The sequence below is a fragment of the Oxyura jamaicensis genome, chromosome 4, assembly GCF_011077185.1.
Source record: "Oxyura jamaicensis isolate SHBP4307 breed ruddy duck chromosome 4, BPBGC_Ojam_1.0, whole genome shotgun sequence".
NCBI classification, from domain to species: domain Eukaryota; kingdom Metazoa; phylum Chordata; class Aves; order Anseriformes; family Anatidae; genus Oxyura; species Oxyura jamaicensis.
In genome coordinates, this window is record NC_048896.1 from 72,344,801 (window position 1) to 72,362,784 (window position 17,984).

Genomic DNA, 17,984 nt, shown 5'->3' on the forward strand with positions numbered 1-17,984 from the left:
AGAGAAAAAAATAACCACGAGCAGGAGAATATCTGTGTAGGTGTTTTATTTGTATCAACATTCTCATTATTTATTGTATATGAATAAATAACCACTCAGCTTAATCTCAGAAAAAATATTCCCAGGAGATAGCACCGGTCACAACTCCAGGGGGATACAACCCAAAATACATACCACGATGAAATCTGAGGACAAAAGAGTCTTTTGACAAACCTGGTGCTCTCAATTGCAAAACACACAGTGAACGGGTGATTTCTGAGTTTGTGCTCATGCTCTTTTTTTCACACACATTCAAAAGTAATTACAAGATGGGAAAAATGCTGATCCTGTGACACAAGCATTACAAGACAGGCAGCTTCTTCAACAGTACACAAGCACTGAACCGTAAACAAGTGAGCTAGTCCCTTATTTACTTCTCACCTCGTTTCCTGTTCCAGTCATGTGCTTCCCCTAAGCAATCGGGGTCATAATGGTATTGTCCTTGTTTATAAAAGTAATCATCAGTACTAAGAATGATGCCACCTGGATTATCCTCCAGCAAAATCCTGTGAAAGATCAAGAAGTAAGTAGTTTTTCCCCTTCTCCTCCACAGCCCTGCTATTTACTAACATACACGTCTTCAGTCTCTTGTCCAAAAGCAGCTTGGCTGTTTGGAACATAAGCAGCAAATTTAGGTGAGGGAAGAATCACACTTCAAGCAAAGATGAACTATAATAATTTCCCTCCTTTTGCAAATGCCGTGTATATCTAGGGAAAGAGCTGGCAGTTTCCCTACAAGTCTCATTTCAAGAAATCAGAGAGGTATTTTTCCATCTATATCTAGCGACATCCATTCACACTGCCAGATACACGTGCAGTCTTAATTGCACCAAGTATGACAGATGCCAGCCAAAGGAGTCTGTGTAATCTAGGCTTTTGGAGAGTTTGAAAAGAAATCAAGGGTTCATCCTGAGACAGTCAACACATACTACTTGCACACATTTTCTCAAAAGAATTCCAGCAGTGGAAGGGAAATTTCTACCTATTGTATTTCCAACTATGTTACTGGAAGGAAACACCTGAAATTATTAGGGATTAGACAAACACAGTAGAGCTAAGTATTACTGTGATGATTTACTCTGCTGGCATAACCCTATTCCAGACCTCAGGCCAGTGAGGGACATTAAAACTTACCCCTCCTATTTTTATTTTCACCAGAGATCAAGGAGATGGAAGTAACTCAGCCCTCTCCGATTATTACTTCTCATGATGCTGTACATACAGCAGGACAATTAAGGTTTAATCATAACTATTTACAAATGACAGAAAATTGTCTTTGCCTGCACTAAATCCTGTAGACAATTAAGCAACTTCTTTTATAAGCTCACAATATGGATGTTCTACCTTGCCAAATATGATTTTCCTGATCCTGGAACACCTCTGAGAAGAACAAGTACTTGACCTATAAGGTGCATCTTTTTTCTCATCATGTGACAAACAGATGGTTGCTGTGCTTGCGAGAGGTTCAATTTTGAGTTTCTATCTTGATTTCCCCATACCTTCAGAGAAGGATTGCTATCCCAGGCATTTGAAACCACTGGAGAAGAAAAAAAAAGTCCTTCTTCCAAATTCCCATAGTCTGAAATAGGTCTCCACTGCCCTGGACTGGCAGCCACAGGAGTTACAAAGCTGTGGTTTCCACTGGAAGGATAAAACGCAGGAGCCATGAGGTTCCAGTGTTGATGAGTTTGACATGACGGCATAGAAAATTCTGAGTTATAACCCTGCTGAGACTGCTGAAAATCTACAAGTTTTGGTGTGTTGAAACTGGATCTTTCAAGAGATGCCTCTGGAAGAGAAGTGCTCTGGTGGCTGTTACAGGCAGTCATTACCTCTTTGTCCTGTTCCATGCACTTTGAATTAGGATTTTCATTGACAGCTACTCCAAGTTCCAGAGGTCTTTGGGAGGACTCGCCAGAAGCAGCAGTTTCACTTTTATGATCTGAAACGGTGTCTTGTGCCTGATCAGAATTTCCACATGACATTTCTCCACTTGATTGTTTACAGGCTTCTGAAGCTACCCCATGACGAACATGCATTTCTGACAAATCAGAATCTTCTAATACTTGTGCAGAAGTGTCCAATGCAGCTGGGAAGCTTGTCTGGATGCTCAGTTGGCTCACTGGTGGCTGAGAACAGCAGAAGTTTTCTAAAACCTCATCATTTGTCCCTATTTGCTGTGGAAAATGTAGGAAATTGCAACCTGAATCAGGTTCTTCCCACTGAGGAAATTCATTAAAACCATCATGTTCACATACAATTTGGTCATTTGCAGAATTAGGCAATTCATCACTCAAGCTGTATCTCTGAAAGGCATTTTCTATTAAGGAATCCAGTTCTTCAGTCAGCTGCACATCAGGTGATAAGACCTTTTGTTTTTCTTCTTCAGAATTATAGTGTTCTGCAGTACTTGCCCCCATTCTTTGATTTGCAACAGATTTTTGCTGATTAACAAGAGCTAGTGATGATACTACTGAATCAAAACCTGAGATTTTTGAAGATACTGCTCCTTCGGCATGTGTAGACAGCTCTAGCAGATAATCCATAGCATTTTCTACTGTTGAATAAAGTAAAGAAAATAAAGTGTGGTCAACTGAAGCAACACAAGCTGATGTGAATGTAATTTTTTACTTTAAGAAGTATTTATGATAACTAAAGAGACAATCAACAGAAAGTTCACCAATTCATCTATTACCACACCTTTTGCAACCCTCTTGACCTGTATCTCTTTAGAGGTAAAAAGACAGAACTGAAAATAGACATATTGCAAAATAATAACAGAATAAGCATTAAAATGACTAAGGAAACAGTGTCTAAAAATGACTATGTTTAACTGGAAAAAAAGCAAGTAAGTCAGAGCTGGATGTTTAAACGGATACTTATTTCTAACCTACATGGTACAAGTGAAATGGTGTGAAATGAACTGAAAGACACTATTGGGAACTAAAGAGATACAAGTATAAAAATTGTTTTCATTATGGATAGGCCCAAGTGAAAATGTCACAACTAATAGCTTTAAAAATCCAGCATCCACATTAGATCTTTGGAAAGCCACTAAATGGAGCATAGGTTACTTGTGATTAATGTTAACAAAAATGAAAACCTGGCACAAGTAGCATAAAATTAAAATTAAGCTTCTATTTTTGTGAAGTACAATGTAGCAACATGTCTGTTCAAGTCCAACTCTCTCTGCACACAGAGGTACATGTTATATAAAATCTTCCTTGTCCTTCCATCTTCTCTACTATATGAGAGCAAACTACTATTATTCATACAAAAAAAAGCTGTTCTTTCAATTTTTAACCTGTTGCTAATAGAACAATGTCATAATGAACTTAAGTGTGTAAATCTTATTACATGAAAGTGTGAATCAATAACTACATCAATTCTTCTTTTCAAAGGAAAAACGATCATAGCAACAAATATGAGAGACCTATTAAGTTATAAATTCTGTACAATTCAGGTAACAAAAACAGCAATAAAAGCAGCCCTTTTAATGGCTAAATTTCACATATATGAAGAATGCCAACCTCTACCTTCTTTGCAAATATTCTTAGAAAAAATCTCAGCTAATCACATCTGACCATATGAACACAGCTTGATTAATATGCTCCAAGCAATAATTATTCCCTGCCTAAACAACTCAGATGTTGCTGCTTAAACTGTACCTCCATTTTTTAAAGCATACTGCTACTGCAAATTACCAGTCTCAGAGAAACACTGTCAAACGTGGAGAATCGTGCATGCAAAGAGCTATAAAATTTCAAAATATTATGACTCACCTACTCGTTAAAAACTAGACTCACAAATACACTTGCAACACCCACACCAACTTTTTTGGTGTTGCCCTAGTTAAGAACTGTCTGCACATGGAACAAAACTGTAACGCCAACTGTATTTTATTTACCTTTAAAATCACATTCAGACAGAACCATATAAACCACACTAGGATCCAAGTCAGAAAACATTTCTGACATGCTGTTGAAGAGCTCTTCCTTATTGACACTGTATGCTGCTTGTGACACTGAGAGGCTTGGGTCCCCTTGAAATACAGCAACAGCAGTTCCATTCTTCCGAGAGGGACTTCCACCAGTTTTCCTTCTCCGTGGCATTTTGTTTACCAAAATCAGCTTGCTTTTGTTTTGTTCACATGAGGTCAACAGTCAAGCTTAGAAGTCACAAGAAACCTCTCATAACCAGGATGTACACAACAAGAAGAGCAGACCTGGAAGAAGAGAATCAACAACTTTTAATATGGGCACACTTCCGTGTCTCCTGTTAAGATAGCTAAAAGACCAAGAAATATACAAGCATCCAGAAATGCATTTTCCAAAAGGATGCCTTTCTTCTTAGACACCCTTGCATTTTCCAAAAGGATGCCTTTCTTCTTAGGCACCCTTATTTCAAACTAGATAGCTACCCAATCCCTGTCTGGAAGAAAGGAGAAATAAAATTGAGTTTAAAAGAATAATTCAGAAAAGGGAAGCAATGCAAGGCAGACAGTTCAAAGGGACACCTTTACCTGATGACCAGTTAACGTTAAGGAGAGTTTACATTCTGTTAAAAATTCAGAGCCTTTGCATCTCTTACAAAACTACTGGAAAACATAGCAGACACTTCCAAATCTTCCAGAAGTCCTTCCGAGCATGACTATCTTTTTCCACTTTGGATATTTTAAGAGTAAACATTTGAGGTTCTTCAGTATTCAGACACCAGAAAACATTGCCCAGACAGGCTGCAGAGTTGCCATCTCTGGAGATCTTCAAAACCTGCCTGGTCTGAGCAACCGGCTCTAGGTGACGCTGCCAGAGCTGGTGGGTTGAACCAGATGATGTCCAGAGCTGCCTTCCAACCTCAGCAATTTTGCATTGCTTTTTTGTTGGTGTTGTTGCTTTTAACTTTTAAAAGCATTTTGCAGCATTATGAGCCATAAAGTGAGAAAAGGCTCTAGTCCTCCCTCACTTCGTCCATGAAACCTTCGAATACTTCTAGTTAAAACATGATGGCATTGATAATAACTGCAATTACTGCACTAATCCTTTGTAGAAGAGGAAAGCAATTCTTAATTGAAATCCAAGCACAGAGTATAGTGTGATCTCAGTTCTTCCTTTATGTCAAATAACATTAAAGCTTTGTTGTGTTCTAGCAAAGCTCATAACAAACTCATTTATAATGTTTAGAGGGGTTATTCAGTAGAGTGGAAAACCTTGGTAAGGCTGACAATCTGAAGTAAAATACAGCAAAGAATCACTATCTAGTGATAGCTTCTCTACCAGATAAGTATTTAAAAGGAGGTAAACTGTTACATAAATTCTTATGGCTTGAGAGTGTAAGAAAAACAACTTCAGGATCCCAGGAGTCTCTACTGTATATTTATGGACTTCAGCTGAAAAATTAGATGGATGTCTGAAACAATGCAAAGGAAGTGTGAAAGGCATGACAATACACACAGAACGGCAAAGGCAGCATTCCAAAAATAATGGAGAGATGACACTGGAAGATGCTAGCTAGCCAGACTGAGCTGGGACAATTGCAGATGTTTTTTTTTTTTCATTATACTCTTCATTTCTCTCTCTCTGATTAGCCATCTTTACACTGCTCTTTCCTGTCATACACACACAATCAAACAAAATGATTAAAAAAGAGTCACAGTTTTCAAACTTGTTTTTCTATTTGATTCATCCTCCAGCCAGTAAAACAGGTTGGGATCTAACTTCACACAAGGTGTCAGTGATAAAAAAAAAAAAAGTGTTCCCCGCTAAAACTGGTTCAGTGACAAAGTCCCTGCAAGGGAGAAAGCTTTTCATGCGCCTTGACATTACTGCACACCAAGAGACTTTAAGCAGAGCACTCCAAGTGTTGTTAATGTTTCATTTCAAGTCCTTTATAATGATCAGTCCTGCTGAAAAATATGCTCTTTAGCTAGGACTTCTAACAACTGATTCCCTTACTTCACTATAGGATATTGCCTTCCCAAAACACACGGCCTGTGTTAGGTTGTGTATCACACCGTGTATCAGGATGCCTTACTCTCATGATCTAACAAAGCCCCACACTTCAGTCTGCATTAATCTAAATCAGAAAAAAAATGTTTTTAAGAATTGCATACTTCCCCTCACCTTCATCTGTCATTCCAACAACGATAATACTTTTTCCTTTGCCAATACACTGCAAAGCACTCCGTGTTTCATGGGAAGAGATTTTGTTTGCAGGAGCTATGATCATAATCCTGGCATTTACAGTAAGCTGCTGGTGCCATGGCCCAGAGATCTCAAAAACCTTCTCAAGGTATTACTACAAATACTCAACATTATTATGGTGGAATTAAAAAAAAAAAAAAGAAAAAAAAACACCCTGAAATAAGGTATCATGGATAGTATCACGGACAGTATCAGATATTTTGACAGAATCCCCTTTATTTATCACTGTATTTTCAATGTAATTCCTGGACAGATTCCCAAGCAATATCTCCTGTTGATATTACCATTTTTTAATAAAAGTCCACAGAAATAGGTGACCGTGCACACACAAAGCCCACTGCACTCATTGCAAAAGAAATGATGCAACTACAAACAACTGAAAGGAAAAATTGTTCACTTGTTTTTAAGAGCATGCCCTGAACTTGAAAAAGGATTTTACCTAAGGATTTGTCTTTTCAGATATTCAAGATTCTCCTTTTGAAAGCCAAGAAAGGGGAAATAACTTTGAATAACCCAATAGCCAGACTTGTAGGTCAGCTACATTTGTTGATTCTGGCTAACGTATGAATCAATTTGTAGTTTGCTGTGAATGGAGGCTTTTTTCCCTGAGATGTAAATGCAGTTGTAATAATAGAATGATTTAGAAGAGCAGGGCTGTGCTGAACACACTGAAGGAGGTTTCTAGACAATCAGCCGGAGGCTGCAATACACTCGGTGGTTCACTAGGCAGTTCTGGATACCTCCATCTACACACAGCCAATTAAAGCAAACAGCTGTTTCATTACAGTGCTGGTGAAGAACAATACTCCCGTGGCAGTCTCGACTTCACCTTTCCAAAAAAAAAAAAAAAAAAAAAAAAAAAAAAAAAGCACCTCCTCAACTCACAGTTCTTCAGAAATACACAAATACACATCTCCTGACATTAAGGATCTCCTCTCAACGTAATCCAACTACCACAGACAGATACAAATCTGCTTCTATGAGAATTACCTTCTCAATTAAGCAATCTTACAAACAAAAGAGATTAAGACACCAGCATTCTCTACAGAACAAGATGTTCAAGCCCTAGAGAGATGTAGACCTGTCAGGTCAGGGCGCCTTAATGTCATCATCTTTCTAGATGTCCAGAATCTATTTTTAATCACAGATTACAAGGCTCTGATGTTGCCTGTTTCAGTAGCACTACCCCTAAGGAGCTGGGTAGATGCACAAAACCTTTAAAGATACACATCGCCAAAGATCAGCAGCCACCAACAGGCAAACCAGTCACTACAAACACAGGCAAGCACCGATGTCATCACCCTAACACAACACACCTTCTCCTTTTGTTTTACAGGTGGAACAACAAAGTGCAGAGAAGTGGCCAACCTTGCACAGCATGGGGTTGGATCAAAACTTCAAGTCTCAACACCAATGTCCAAGCAGCAACATTCCTTTCCAGGGAAAGGAAAGCCAACAGTTTCTTAAACTAGCTTTAAGAACATGTTTGTAATTCTCCAGGAGAACAAAAGTAACATGACCACTGTTTCCAGTAAATACCACTATACAGAAGAGGTGTTTTTTTTTTTTCCCTCTCCATTTTTTTTTCCACTCTCATGCTAAAATTGATAAACTAAGTATTACAGTCTTAGGAAAATGCCTAAGAAAAGTCTTCCACAAAGCACAGAGTGAATTGAAATCACTGTAACTACTGCAAAGGAATTCCCTTGCAGACATGTTCCACAAGGTTCCATTTTATTTTCATTAATGCAATTGTCCTTAGAAAAAAATAACCCAAACTAGCAGAAATATAATAGTCATCCGGGTCAGACTCCTAACTCTGGGAAGGAAAGGGGATGACAACTAGACATGTTTTCAACATACTATTTTTAACTCTAGTAGGCATCAGAAGAGATTAAATAAACAAAGACCTAAGTCAAACTAATACCAGGCAGCCTTCCTGATACAAAATAAAAAGAGGAAAGAGAAGTTACTTCATGAAAGACAATGACTATGAAATGTTTTATGGAAAAAAAAAAAATTAATCGTGGCCTTGAGGCCTCCCGGCCTTGTGGTTGCTCCTGCAGAAAGCAGCAATCCAGGAAAGCAAAGCAGCAGGCTACTGCAGGGAAGACACCGGCCTTTCTGCATTGTCAGTACTTTGTTTACAACATCAGGCCGAGTCCAAAACTTAAAATCTTACAGGGATTGCTTGCAGCACAAAATGGTCATCAGTGCATTTTAAATAAATGTCACTACTAGCGTGCTTCGGTGTTCAGCCTGAACTGGCTCAAATAAAGACATTTACACTCTAGAGCATGAAAGCTTATTAGCACTTTTAGCTTCACCTATTAGCAAACAGGGTTTGATCTGCTGTACTAGACACTAAGATTTGTTTCCTGCACTAAAGGTAAATTCCAGTCAAACAGCAGCAAAGATATCTGGGAATCACAACATTTAAATCATTGATGTCCTTTCTTATTATGCAGGTGAGTGAACAACCTGTAGAATGGCTGAGAAAATAGAAACAGTGCTTATACTGAACATTTTAGAGGTAGATTCATCATAAGCAGACACTTTAGGGTGAAATCCAAGTTTCAGCATAGGTAAAGCAAATTATAACTTTACTTAAACTTTAAATTTTCCTTAGAAATATTCAAAATATTCTCTCTTATGATACAATCCAAAGAACTCACAACCATTAAAACCATCCAAAGAAAATCTAAGGGGAAAAATAGTCCCCAAGACCCTTCAAAAATAAATGTTATTATTTTTTTAAAAAAGGTAAGATTTCATTTATGCTAGGAAATAAGTGTTAATACAGACTTGTCATACAGAAGCTATCAGATTGCTAAGGCTACAAACGCATTTTCTGAAGTAAGCTAAAAGATACAAGTAATTTTCACACTGAAGCTACATTAAATTAGTTCAGATAAACCTCATCTGTATTCCACAGCACAAGCTAGCAGTTCTTAGAAAGCAGAGGGGAATTTTTCTATGTATTGTTGAAGAACAGCATTTTTATAAAATATTAAAAAAAAAGAAAAAAAAAAACTATTACAAAACAGTATCAAGCAGCATTGACTAAAATTTATGAGAAAGCAACATAAGTCTAAGGCTTGAGACTTGCATTACTGTCTAATTTTCAGTATAATGTGAAAATGAATATACAGTTGCTGAGTAAAGGTCTGAAAGAGTCCTGAGATATCTCACACTTCTTTTATAACTGGACATCTTCTTGGAAACCATGCACTGTGGCTTGCATTTTCAAGATGTGCCCAAATTCTTCAGAACATCAGACTGACTGCAAGTCACATTATACATATAATCTCAAGTACAGGAAGTGATGAAAAGGGTAGTATTCAATAACAGGCAGAGCACAGGCAGGGAAGCAAGAAATATACTAAACTATTTTAAGTGAGTTAGACAGTGGATATCAAGTTATTCACAAAGCTCTTTAAATCAGAGATACTGCACTCAGCAACTGCAATCAGCAGTAAACACAATTTTTCAAAGTCATTATGAGAATTTGTTTTGGAAGCAGATACACCAGAAAAATATTCTAACTGCTGCTCAAGATTTACTAGAAACATTTGGCGGCACAGCTTCTGGTTTGACTGAGATCAAGTTCAAATGACAAATAAGCTATCAATATTATTTCTCTGCCTTTTTAAGGCCAAAGGAAGCCTCCAGCCTTAACAGAAGGCAACTTTTAGCCAAAGCTGCTCATCTGTGTATATCTTTAAATTTCTCTGATCAGTTTAAGGAAGTTAACTCCATACACATAAACAAAGGTTGGTTTTGTTTTCTTATTTCCCCACAAAAAAAAATAAATTTCAAACTGCACAGAATATTTATCATGCAATGTTCATTTGAATCTTCTGGCTTTGAAAAAACACAACACAGGTACTGACATTCTTAAGAATGAAAAAAAATCTGTATTTAAATGCAAATAAGATAATACTGCCATAAAAACTTACATTTTCAGCTTCACTGAGTTGCCCCGCAGTGGGTCCCTTCTCATCTTTCCAAAACCACTACTGGTGTCATATTTAATAAAGATTTGAAGTTTTTAAAAAAATGTAATAAACTCTTCTGTCAGGAAACCATACTGACAAATGTACAAATTAGACGTCAGTAGAACTGGGTGCTCCCTCCTGACAAAGGAATCATCAGAATACAAATTAAAATTGGTATTTTGCTCACAGGGCATGCACCCTCAAGTAGTTTTAACACTGAGTAACACTTTTTTTTTTTTTTTAATTGATTAAGTATGCCTAGCGTTTTACTGGTAAAGTACACAACATGACAAGTTGAACTCAAATATAAAATATAAGTTTTTCCAAGGAAATCGCCTTGATTTCGGTTACTAATTTCTTACCTGAACAAAGCTGACTTACATCAGGAAAGCAAGTAACATAATGACAGCAGAATTAATTTGGAATAAAAGTAAGTTTCCTTACTTGTCATTCTGTTTGGTTCTTCACAACAGTTCTTAACCATCTTGAAAGTGTTTATATATCCACGCTGGTCAAGAAAAGCTTTGTTCCATCACATGGGGAATTAGGCAACATAAACCTAGTACAACAAAAACAGAATACATTGCTCTTAGATACACCATTAATTTGCAACGCTCCACCAATGCTAGGTGCTCGTCGAAGCACCTAAAAACTCCTAAAGCACTGGGTCCACACTGAAGATGTTAGGTTTATTCAAAGCCTGACTTAATTCCAGTGTACACATTAGCCTAGAGCACCTAACAGCAGCCAGGTTTTCCAACCAAACAAAAATAAATTAAAAAGAAAAGAAAAAGAAAAGAGGATACACAGGTAAACTACATAGGAGCATGACAGAACATTTGTTTATATTTCCCTAATAAAACAGGTGGATAGCTCAATTACTTTGTAGAAGTCTTTTCAAGAGACTGGGACACTCAACTCACCTCCCATTTTGCATTTAACCACACTCCAATGCTCCAAAGCATTAAGAATTGTCATCAAAACATACACAACACTTCACCTAAGCAACACCTTGGAACTTGTTGATCCTTTTTGATCCAAATTTACAAAACAAAGGGCAGGTTGGAGGCAGAGCACACTATTCACCCCACTCTCCAACACGTGGCTTCACCGAATTTGCGCTAAACTACAAAAGCCACTCAAGGAAAGACCGAAAAGCTGTTCAGCAATTTTACAGAACATTGCATCTCTCATTGAAGAGAAATTCAGTCTAGAAAGGGAACAGAAAGGCCAAAATGTACCTGATGGCAGTGCGACACTACTTTGTTTCCATTACTCACATTTCCGCTTTCGCTATCAGGCGCTGCTAATAAATGCCTTAAAATGCAAAGGCGATTTCCAGATCTGTTCTCTTGCATTTTTTGTATTTTTAAGTCTCATAAATGGCACAAAATAATATTTAAATACAAGCACAAGAAAAAAAAAGCAGCTAATCAAATCAAACCCAACCACTGTACTCTCTAATTCTGTCTATACAATGCGTAACTTGTCATTTTGGACAAAGTTCAGCCCCCTGTCAAAAAACAAGGTAGAAAAGGGAAGAAAAAAAAAGGAAATGCCTGCCAGCAGATTCTTCTCAATAAACCTATGAGTAGCGAAGGAGACGGTTTTTGAGCCTTTTGCATTCTTTCATTTCTGACAGTCGCCAGTAACAGGACTCTCAAACGCTTTGTTATTTAATGTCAAAATCTACACCCAGCTAGAGACCAAAGTGCTTTTAAAAACACTTAAACCATCTTTTCTGCTCTCCTCCTTCTCCCCCACGCAGCGTAATTTTCACCGGGTGTTCAGAGGGCTTCATCTACTTCAAGTTTTAACTAAGGTTGTCCTTTCCTCAGAAAATTCAGCCGAAGTTCAAGACACTGCCTCGTACGTCTTGATGCATCCTCTCTGAGGCGTCCTCTCTGCTCCCATGATTTTTGAGCCTTGCACGTGGCCTGCACCACAGACAGGTTCTTCTCAGAAGCTGCATCTTGCTCAGAGTAAGAAACAAAAGCTTTGCCCACTGAATACAAAGTTCAAGAGTGCAGAACAGCCCAGGCTCACGTGAAGTGGGTGATGGAGAAGTAACCTCAAGTCTAGGAGAAGCAGGGCCCTGCTCGCTAGGACGGGCTCTCGGGCTCTTCTCCACGTGGCTCACCATGAGGAGGGGAAGCTAACACACAGCAGCAGTCAACCGGTGCTTGACAGGTGACAGAAGCTGTCCAACACTACATCGTGCTGTGTCCTTTGAAGCTGGGAAGCTGCTCTTGCCAGAGGCCCGCTGACGGGTGAGTACGAAGGTCAGCTGGCTGGGCACGGCAGGATGAGGGGACATGGGACAGGCCCAACCACTAGTAAGCAGGTCCTCCGGCAGCACGTCTCTTGTTAAGAACAACCATATTTGTACACCTCTTTCACTGGTATTTCCCATTACCAGGGATTTCTTCAGATGAAACCAGATTTCTAGCAGCTGAGCGCTCTCACCACCAGCTTTTCTGGAAGCCAGACACGTAAAGCTCACAGAGGTCCTAGGGTATTCTCACCGCTCATTTGTATTCAACCATGTTGTTAAATGTCTCCACAGGACCCCAAGCACCTTCCTCACAGTGCCTGCAAAAGGTCAAAGCCTGGGATATGGCAATACCAAGGAGCCATGGGATGACTGCATGTGCAGATACAGAGCCCGATGGGCTAGAACAGCAACAGGGAGCTGTCCTCCCTGTTTAGGTACAGAGGGTTGCTTGGTTGGTTGTTTCTCAGAAAACAGTGACCTGCAGAATGTCTTTCCAGCCCTAGGAGAGCCTACAGATGCCAAATCCTCCTGTGGCTTCCCTCTTACGTCCTTCGGTAGCCTCCCACACAGTGCACGGCCCTGCTGAAGGTCAGGGTACCTCCACCAAACTCGGTTTGGGAAGGAAGGCCTCCATGGGGCAGAGCTCTCCAAAAACCTGGCAGCCGCCGGTGCAGCCCCCAGGCAGCTCAGCAGCTTTGCAGTGAGCAATGCCCAGGCCCCAGAGCAATGCAAAGGGCTGGGGTTAGTGAGACCAGACCACTGGTTATGCCAGGGCTTCTGCAGTTAGTACTACTGCTTAAAATTGCATTCCTGTTTCATGTTACAAAATAGGGAGACAGAGAGGAGTTTTTGGAAAGAGAAAAGGAAACTCCTGACAGATGGAGCTGCAGCTTGTTCACACCGTGTTTCTGGAGAGCCTGTCCCACAATCAGGTTGAAGGGGAGTGAATACAGGTAACACCTCTCTGTAAAACTTCAGTTCTTCTTTTGCACTACAGAATTTCCTTGCACATCCTCCCCAGCTGTACTTTCATACCTTTCAGCAAATGGCCTTCACGGAGGCAGCACTGGCTGGAATTCGTAATACAAGACTAGGTGTCTCTGAATTGCTGGAAGCAGTTTGTAACAGTTTGTAAGTTGCAACTCCAGTAAGATCTAACTAAGAATCTAAGACATAGTTTAATGCACGAAGTATCTGCAGCTGTTAAAAAAGGAAAATAAAATAAATCTGAGCAAGACTCTTCCTAATGAGGTTAACAAAATTCATGTTTCCATTTTCTATATGGATCCTTTTTTTTTTTTTTTTTTTTTTTTGCTGTGACTGAGACCTGGCCAAACGATAAGCATTTATTTATTTCAGCGCTCAGAGAACCAGCAAAAGGGCAGCAGCAAGGGTAAGGACCGGTTCCATCAGGATGAGATGGTATTGGAAACAAGAAGTACTACTGAAGGTCACAGGTGCTGCTTATTATTATTGGTGTATACATGCAGGTGGCCTCATGGAGGAATGGAAAGCAGAACATATAAAGAATACTTTAATTTAGAGTTTTCTGTGCTGGCAGCAATCAGAACTGGCAACAAATGCAAATGCCACTTCCCCAAATTTTGACTTGCTTTAGCTACAGATGCAAATGAGGACGGGTTTACTTAATACTTCTAGTTGCTGCTGGAACTCTAAACACAGCTGAGAGCAAAAGGAAGTGGCTGACAGAGATTCAGACTCCAGAGTATGGGTCTTCAGACCTATGCAGGCACCTAACAGGGTTTCCACAATGTCACCAGGTCCTGGTGCTTCCACATACAAAGGCTTCTCAGCTCCACAACTGTCCCTTGCATCTGTAACACAGAACAAGTCAACAGTAGCACCACCCAAACAGTTTTCTGCAGCATATTTTCTTACTACCTGAAGGTTCACTTAAGTCCTTCAAGTCTATGAGGCAGACAGTGCTGCACTTTGCTGATCCCCCAGTGCCACCACTGAGTAATGGATATATGCAGTTTCCAGTTCTGAAACTCCAAAAGGAGGTTTGTTGCACACTGGGATAAAGCAGAAGCACAAGAAGTCTTTGGACATCAGAACGGGCTCAAATAAAAATTGAAACAAAGATATATTTGGGTTTGCAGAAAGCACTTGCAATAACAGGACACTGACGAGACCGTGACTGCTGGAGCCTCAGAGCACAAGGTATGCTGGAACATCAGCCATTTTTATCAACAAAGTGTTATCTAGTAACCAGTAGCCTCATGAAATAAGAGTCGTCAATAGGAAGCTTAACAGGGAGGTTGGAAAAAAGCATAGAACAGTTCATGAAATTTGATAGTGGTCCCGTACAACAGCAATCTGAGTACCACTTCAGAATAACTTCCCTAACAAAACATACTACAGTGACCTGTAGCACACTTCACACCGATTCAAGGTGCACAATGAGATCACAGCTTAAAAAAGAAAGCAAGAAGCCAAACAACATTAGGAAAGCAAGACAGGAATGAGAACAGCTTATTCACAAAGACATCCTAAACATTTTCTGGGGAAGCAGAAATCCAGCCCATCAGGTCCTAAGCTGGAAACTACATTACACAGCTCCATCAGTACAATTACATCTTCTTCATATGTTCTAGTGTACTTCTATTTCTGAAGCCACCAGGCCAGTTGAACACAGCACATACGCAGCCATTATGCAGCTATTAGAAAGATAAAGACTATTTTCAGCTTAATGTAAACCCGCAGATACATGACCTCATCCTCGTCCAGGTACCTCAACAAAAAGCTTACAGCCTCCAAATGACTGTCACTGCTTCCTTGGCAGACCTAAACCCATTGATTTACCTTCAGAAAGTAGTTCACTTGAGTTCACCTTATATGACTGAACAACGTCAGCCAGCTCAATTTAAATAGTTTTAAATAGTGGGTTGAGCTAACACAGACCATTTTTGAGACAGAACATGGATCAGTTACATAAATCAACCTACCAGTAGATCAAATCCCCGGCGGAGTCATGAGAAGAAGCAGCTAGAAAACTTAGCTCCTTCCACAAGCACAGCTGGATTTAGGAGAAAAAAACAGTGGCCTTATTTAATTGTGAGAGGCAGTGTCACTGAAGACTAGTTAACACCCTACTGACATTTTTATAGTAGCAGAGCCTCTGTAGTAAAGAGGATGGCAACAACTTCCTAAAACCCAAGAATTAATAACTGAACATAGAAAACTCAAGAAAGCATAAAACCCAAGAATTAGTTAGTTCAGCAGCTTTTACTAGCACTAAATTCACGCACAGATGAACTTTATTTAAAATAAGACTGATTATTTCAGCCATTTAGCTACAGATCAGCACACAGGGAGGAGTTAAAGATGACAGACCATGAAGGCCTCGGAACCACAACCCCCCTAAGTTCCTATTACAATGTATTTACACACAAACACAACAAGAGTGTCTTTTGTAAAACTGTCACAGCTAAGGACTCACCTGCACCATAAAGTGAAACAGCTGCAAACAAGCCATGGATGTTCCCCCAAACCACACCAGGGCTAACATTTTTGTCATGTACTATTGCACTTTCACATCTGTAACACCAAGAATCTCACTTCCCTCCTACATCAGCGCCTTCCCCAGCTGAAATACCGTAACATTAAAACAACAGAGGGAGAGTCCTTTAAAAACTGAAAATAGTAGAGAAAGTCACAAAAAAAAAAAAAAGACAAAATGTCACAGTTTAATAAGTAAATAAGAACACACGACAGGAAAAAGCCTATAAGGAAGAAATTAAAGGATTTTCCAGATGTGCTTTGATGGCTCATCACATGGGTCCAGTCAACAACACGAAGAACTACCGCAACTTGAAAGCGCTGCAGACCCATGACCCACACCAGCCCTGCCCTGCTAATGGTGACTGTACCCCATGAATCAGGGCTAAGCCTGTCATTACAAACGTATCCCACGCTTGATTTTTTTTTCTGCCCTTTTGTAATTTGCTTCAGGTTTACATCCTGACCTCAGGCTCCCCAGTCACATCCTATGATAAAGTACAAAGTATCTTCAGCTTGTGTTTGAGTGAAAGGTGAAATGGACAAAGGGATGGAAATCTCAAAAAAAAAAAAAAAAAAAAAAAAAAAAAAAAAAACCTTTTGGAGGATTTGAGCTTAAGCTCCATATGAATTATTCTCATCTTTTAACCGCATGGCCCTACTGAAAGCTTCATGAGGGTTGAGATGGATGCTCAACTTTGGCAAGAGTTTGTATCAAAACATTTTAAGCACCTCTTAGAGTCAAACTGTTCTTAGTCGTTTAGAACAGGACTTTTAAAGGTACATACAGAGAAACAGTACTTTTTTATCTCATTTTAAGGCGGGCTCCTCTGACTTCCCAGTGACCTTATGGTACTTGGTGAGAACTGTAGACCACGTCCAAAACATCTGGGAACACCATGCTACACAGGACGTGCCCTAAATAACCACCCGGTAAACGTGGTCCGGCAGTTTCCGACCGTTCAGCACAGGCAGTCCTTCCGAGCGCTAAAAACCTTTTGCTTTCCATTTGCACGGGGCGGATTTAACTCGCAGGGCTCTGCATTTCAGTGATGTTTTATGGCCTACACTGCACCGCACGGGGGAAACCCTTCCTCCAGCGGCCGGGGCGGACACGGAGGCCGCGGCCTTCCCTTTCCAAGGCTGTGGGGTGAAGGGGCCGGTGTCTCCCCGAGAAAGACCGACGGCGCTCGGCGACCGGAGCCCCCGGAGCAGCGGCCCCGGCCCGCAGGCGGAGCTGCCCGCCGCCATTACCGCTCTCCCGGGCTCTCCTCACCGGGCACCCGACCCCTTCCCCTTCCTCCCCGGCAGCGCCGAGCCCCGGCCAGCGGGCGGCTCCCACCACCTCCGCCTCCCTGCCTCCCTCCGCCCTGGCCGCGGCCGCCCGGTGCCGGGCCCCCTCCGGCAGCCTCCCCGCTCCCGAAATGGCGGCCGGCGGCGGCGGGCAGCGCAGCCCCGCGCCCTATCGGCAGCAGGGGGAGGGCGAGGCTCCTCCCCGGCCCCGCCGCTCCGCGCCGGACCCCGGCGGCCCCTGGTTACCTCCCGCCGCTCGGCTCGCTCGCTCCTGCCGGCCGCTGGGGCTGCGGGGCTGCTCGGCGGCGGCGGCGGAGGCAGGGGGAGACGGGGAGGCTCCGGCGGAGCGTGCGCCGCGGGGCCACAGTGCCGCTCTCCGACCGGCCGGGGAAGGGCAGCCGGGAGGAGGCTCCGCGCCGCCCTCTCTCTCCCCCCTCGGCCGCCCCTGCCGGGCCCCGCAGCGCCGCCTCGGAGGCCGGGCTGGCCTCGGGAGGCTGATGCCGGGCTCCGGGCACAGCCCTACCTCCTGCCGGCATCCGCCGTGCTGCGGGGTGTGCGCCCCGAAACGCGGGGGCAGTCGGGGCTTGTCCTGCTCGTAGGGCTTCCCGTGTCTGCCTTCGGGAAGGGCTGTCCCGTGCCCCGTTGGTACGGCAAAAC

At 41.5% G+C, this 17,984-nt stretch overlaps 1 protein-coding gene across 4 annotated transcripts in view; it reads right to left on the minus strand.

Annotated features, from left to right (window-relative positions):
- N4BP2 (NEDD4 binding protein 2) overlaps nucleotides 1–17,773 on the minus strand; it is a 41,828-nt gene extending 24,055 nt beyond the window's left edge. For 2 of the 4 annotated variants that reach the window (XM_035324771.1, XM_035324774.1), the window contains exons 1-6: nucleotides 17,574–17,773; nucleotides 10,682–10,796; nucleotides 10,199–10,375; nucleotides 3,947–4,264; nucleotides 1,384–2,596; nucleotides 421–545 (exon numbers count right to left, since the gene is read on the minus strand). In XM_035324771.1, coding sequence (XP_035180662.1) covers nucleotides 421–545; nucleotides 1,384–2,596; nucleotides 3,947–4,151 — 1,543 coding nt within the window. In that variant the 5' untranslated portion in view covers nucleotides 4,152–4,264; nucleotides 10,199–10,375; nucleotides 10,682–10,796; nucleotides 17,574–17,773. Of the gene's footprint in view, nucleotides 1–420; nucleotides 546–1,383; nucleotides 2,597–3,946; nucleotides 4,265–10,198; nucleotides 10,376–10,681; nucleotides 10,797–16,932; nucleotides 16,952–17,573 lie in introns of those variants that run through there. The other 2 variants (XM_035324772.1, XM_035324773.1) reach the window with 2 other exon arrangements.
- Nucleotides 17,774–17,984: the final 211 nt, after the last annotated feature.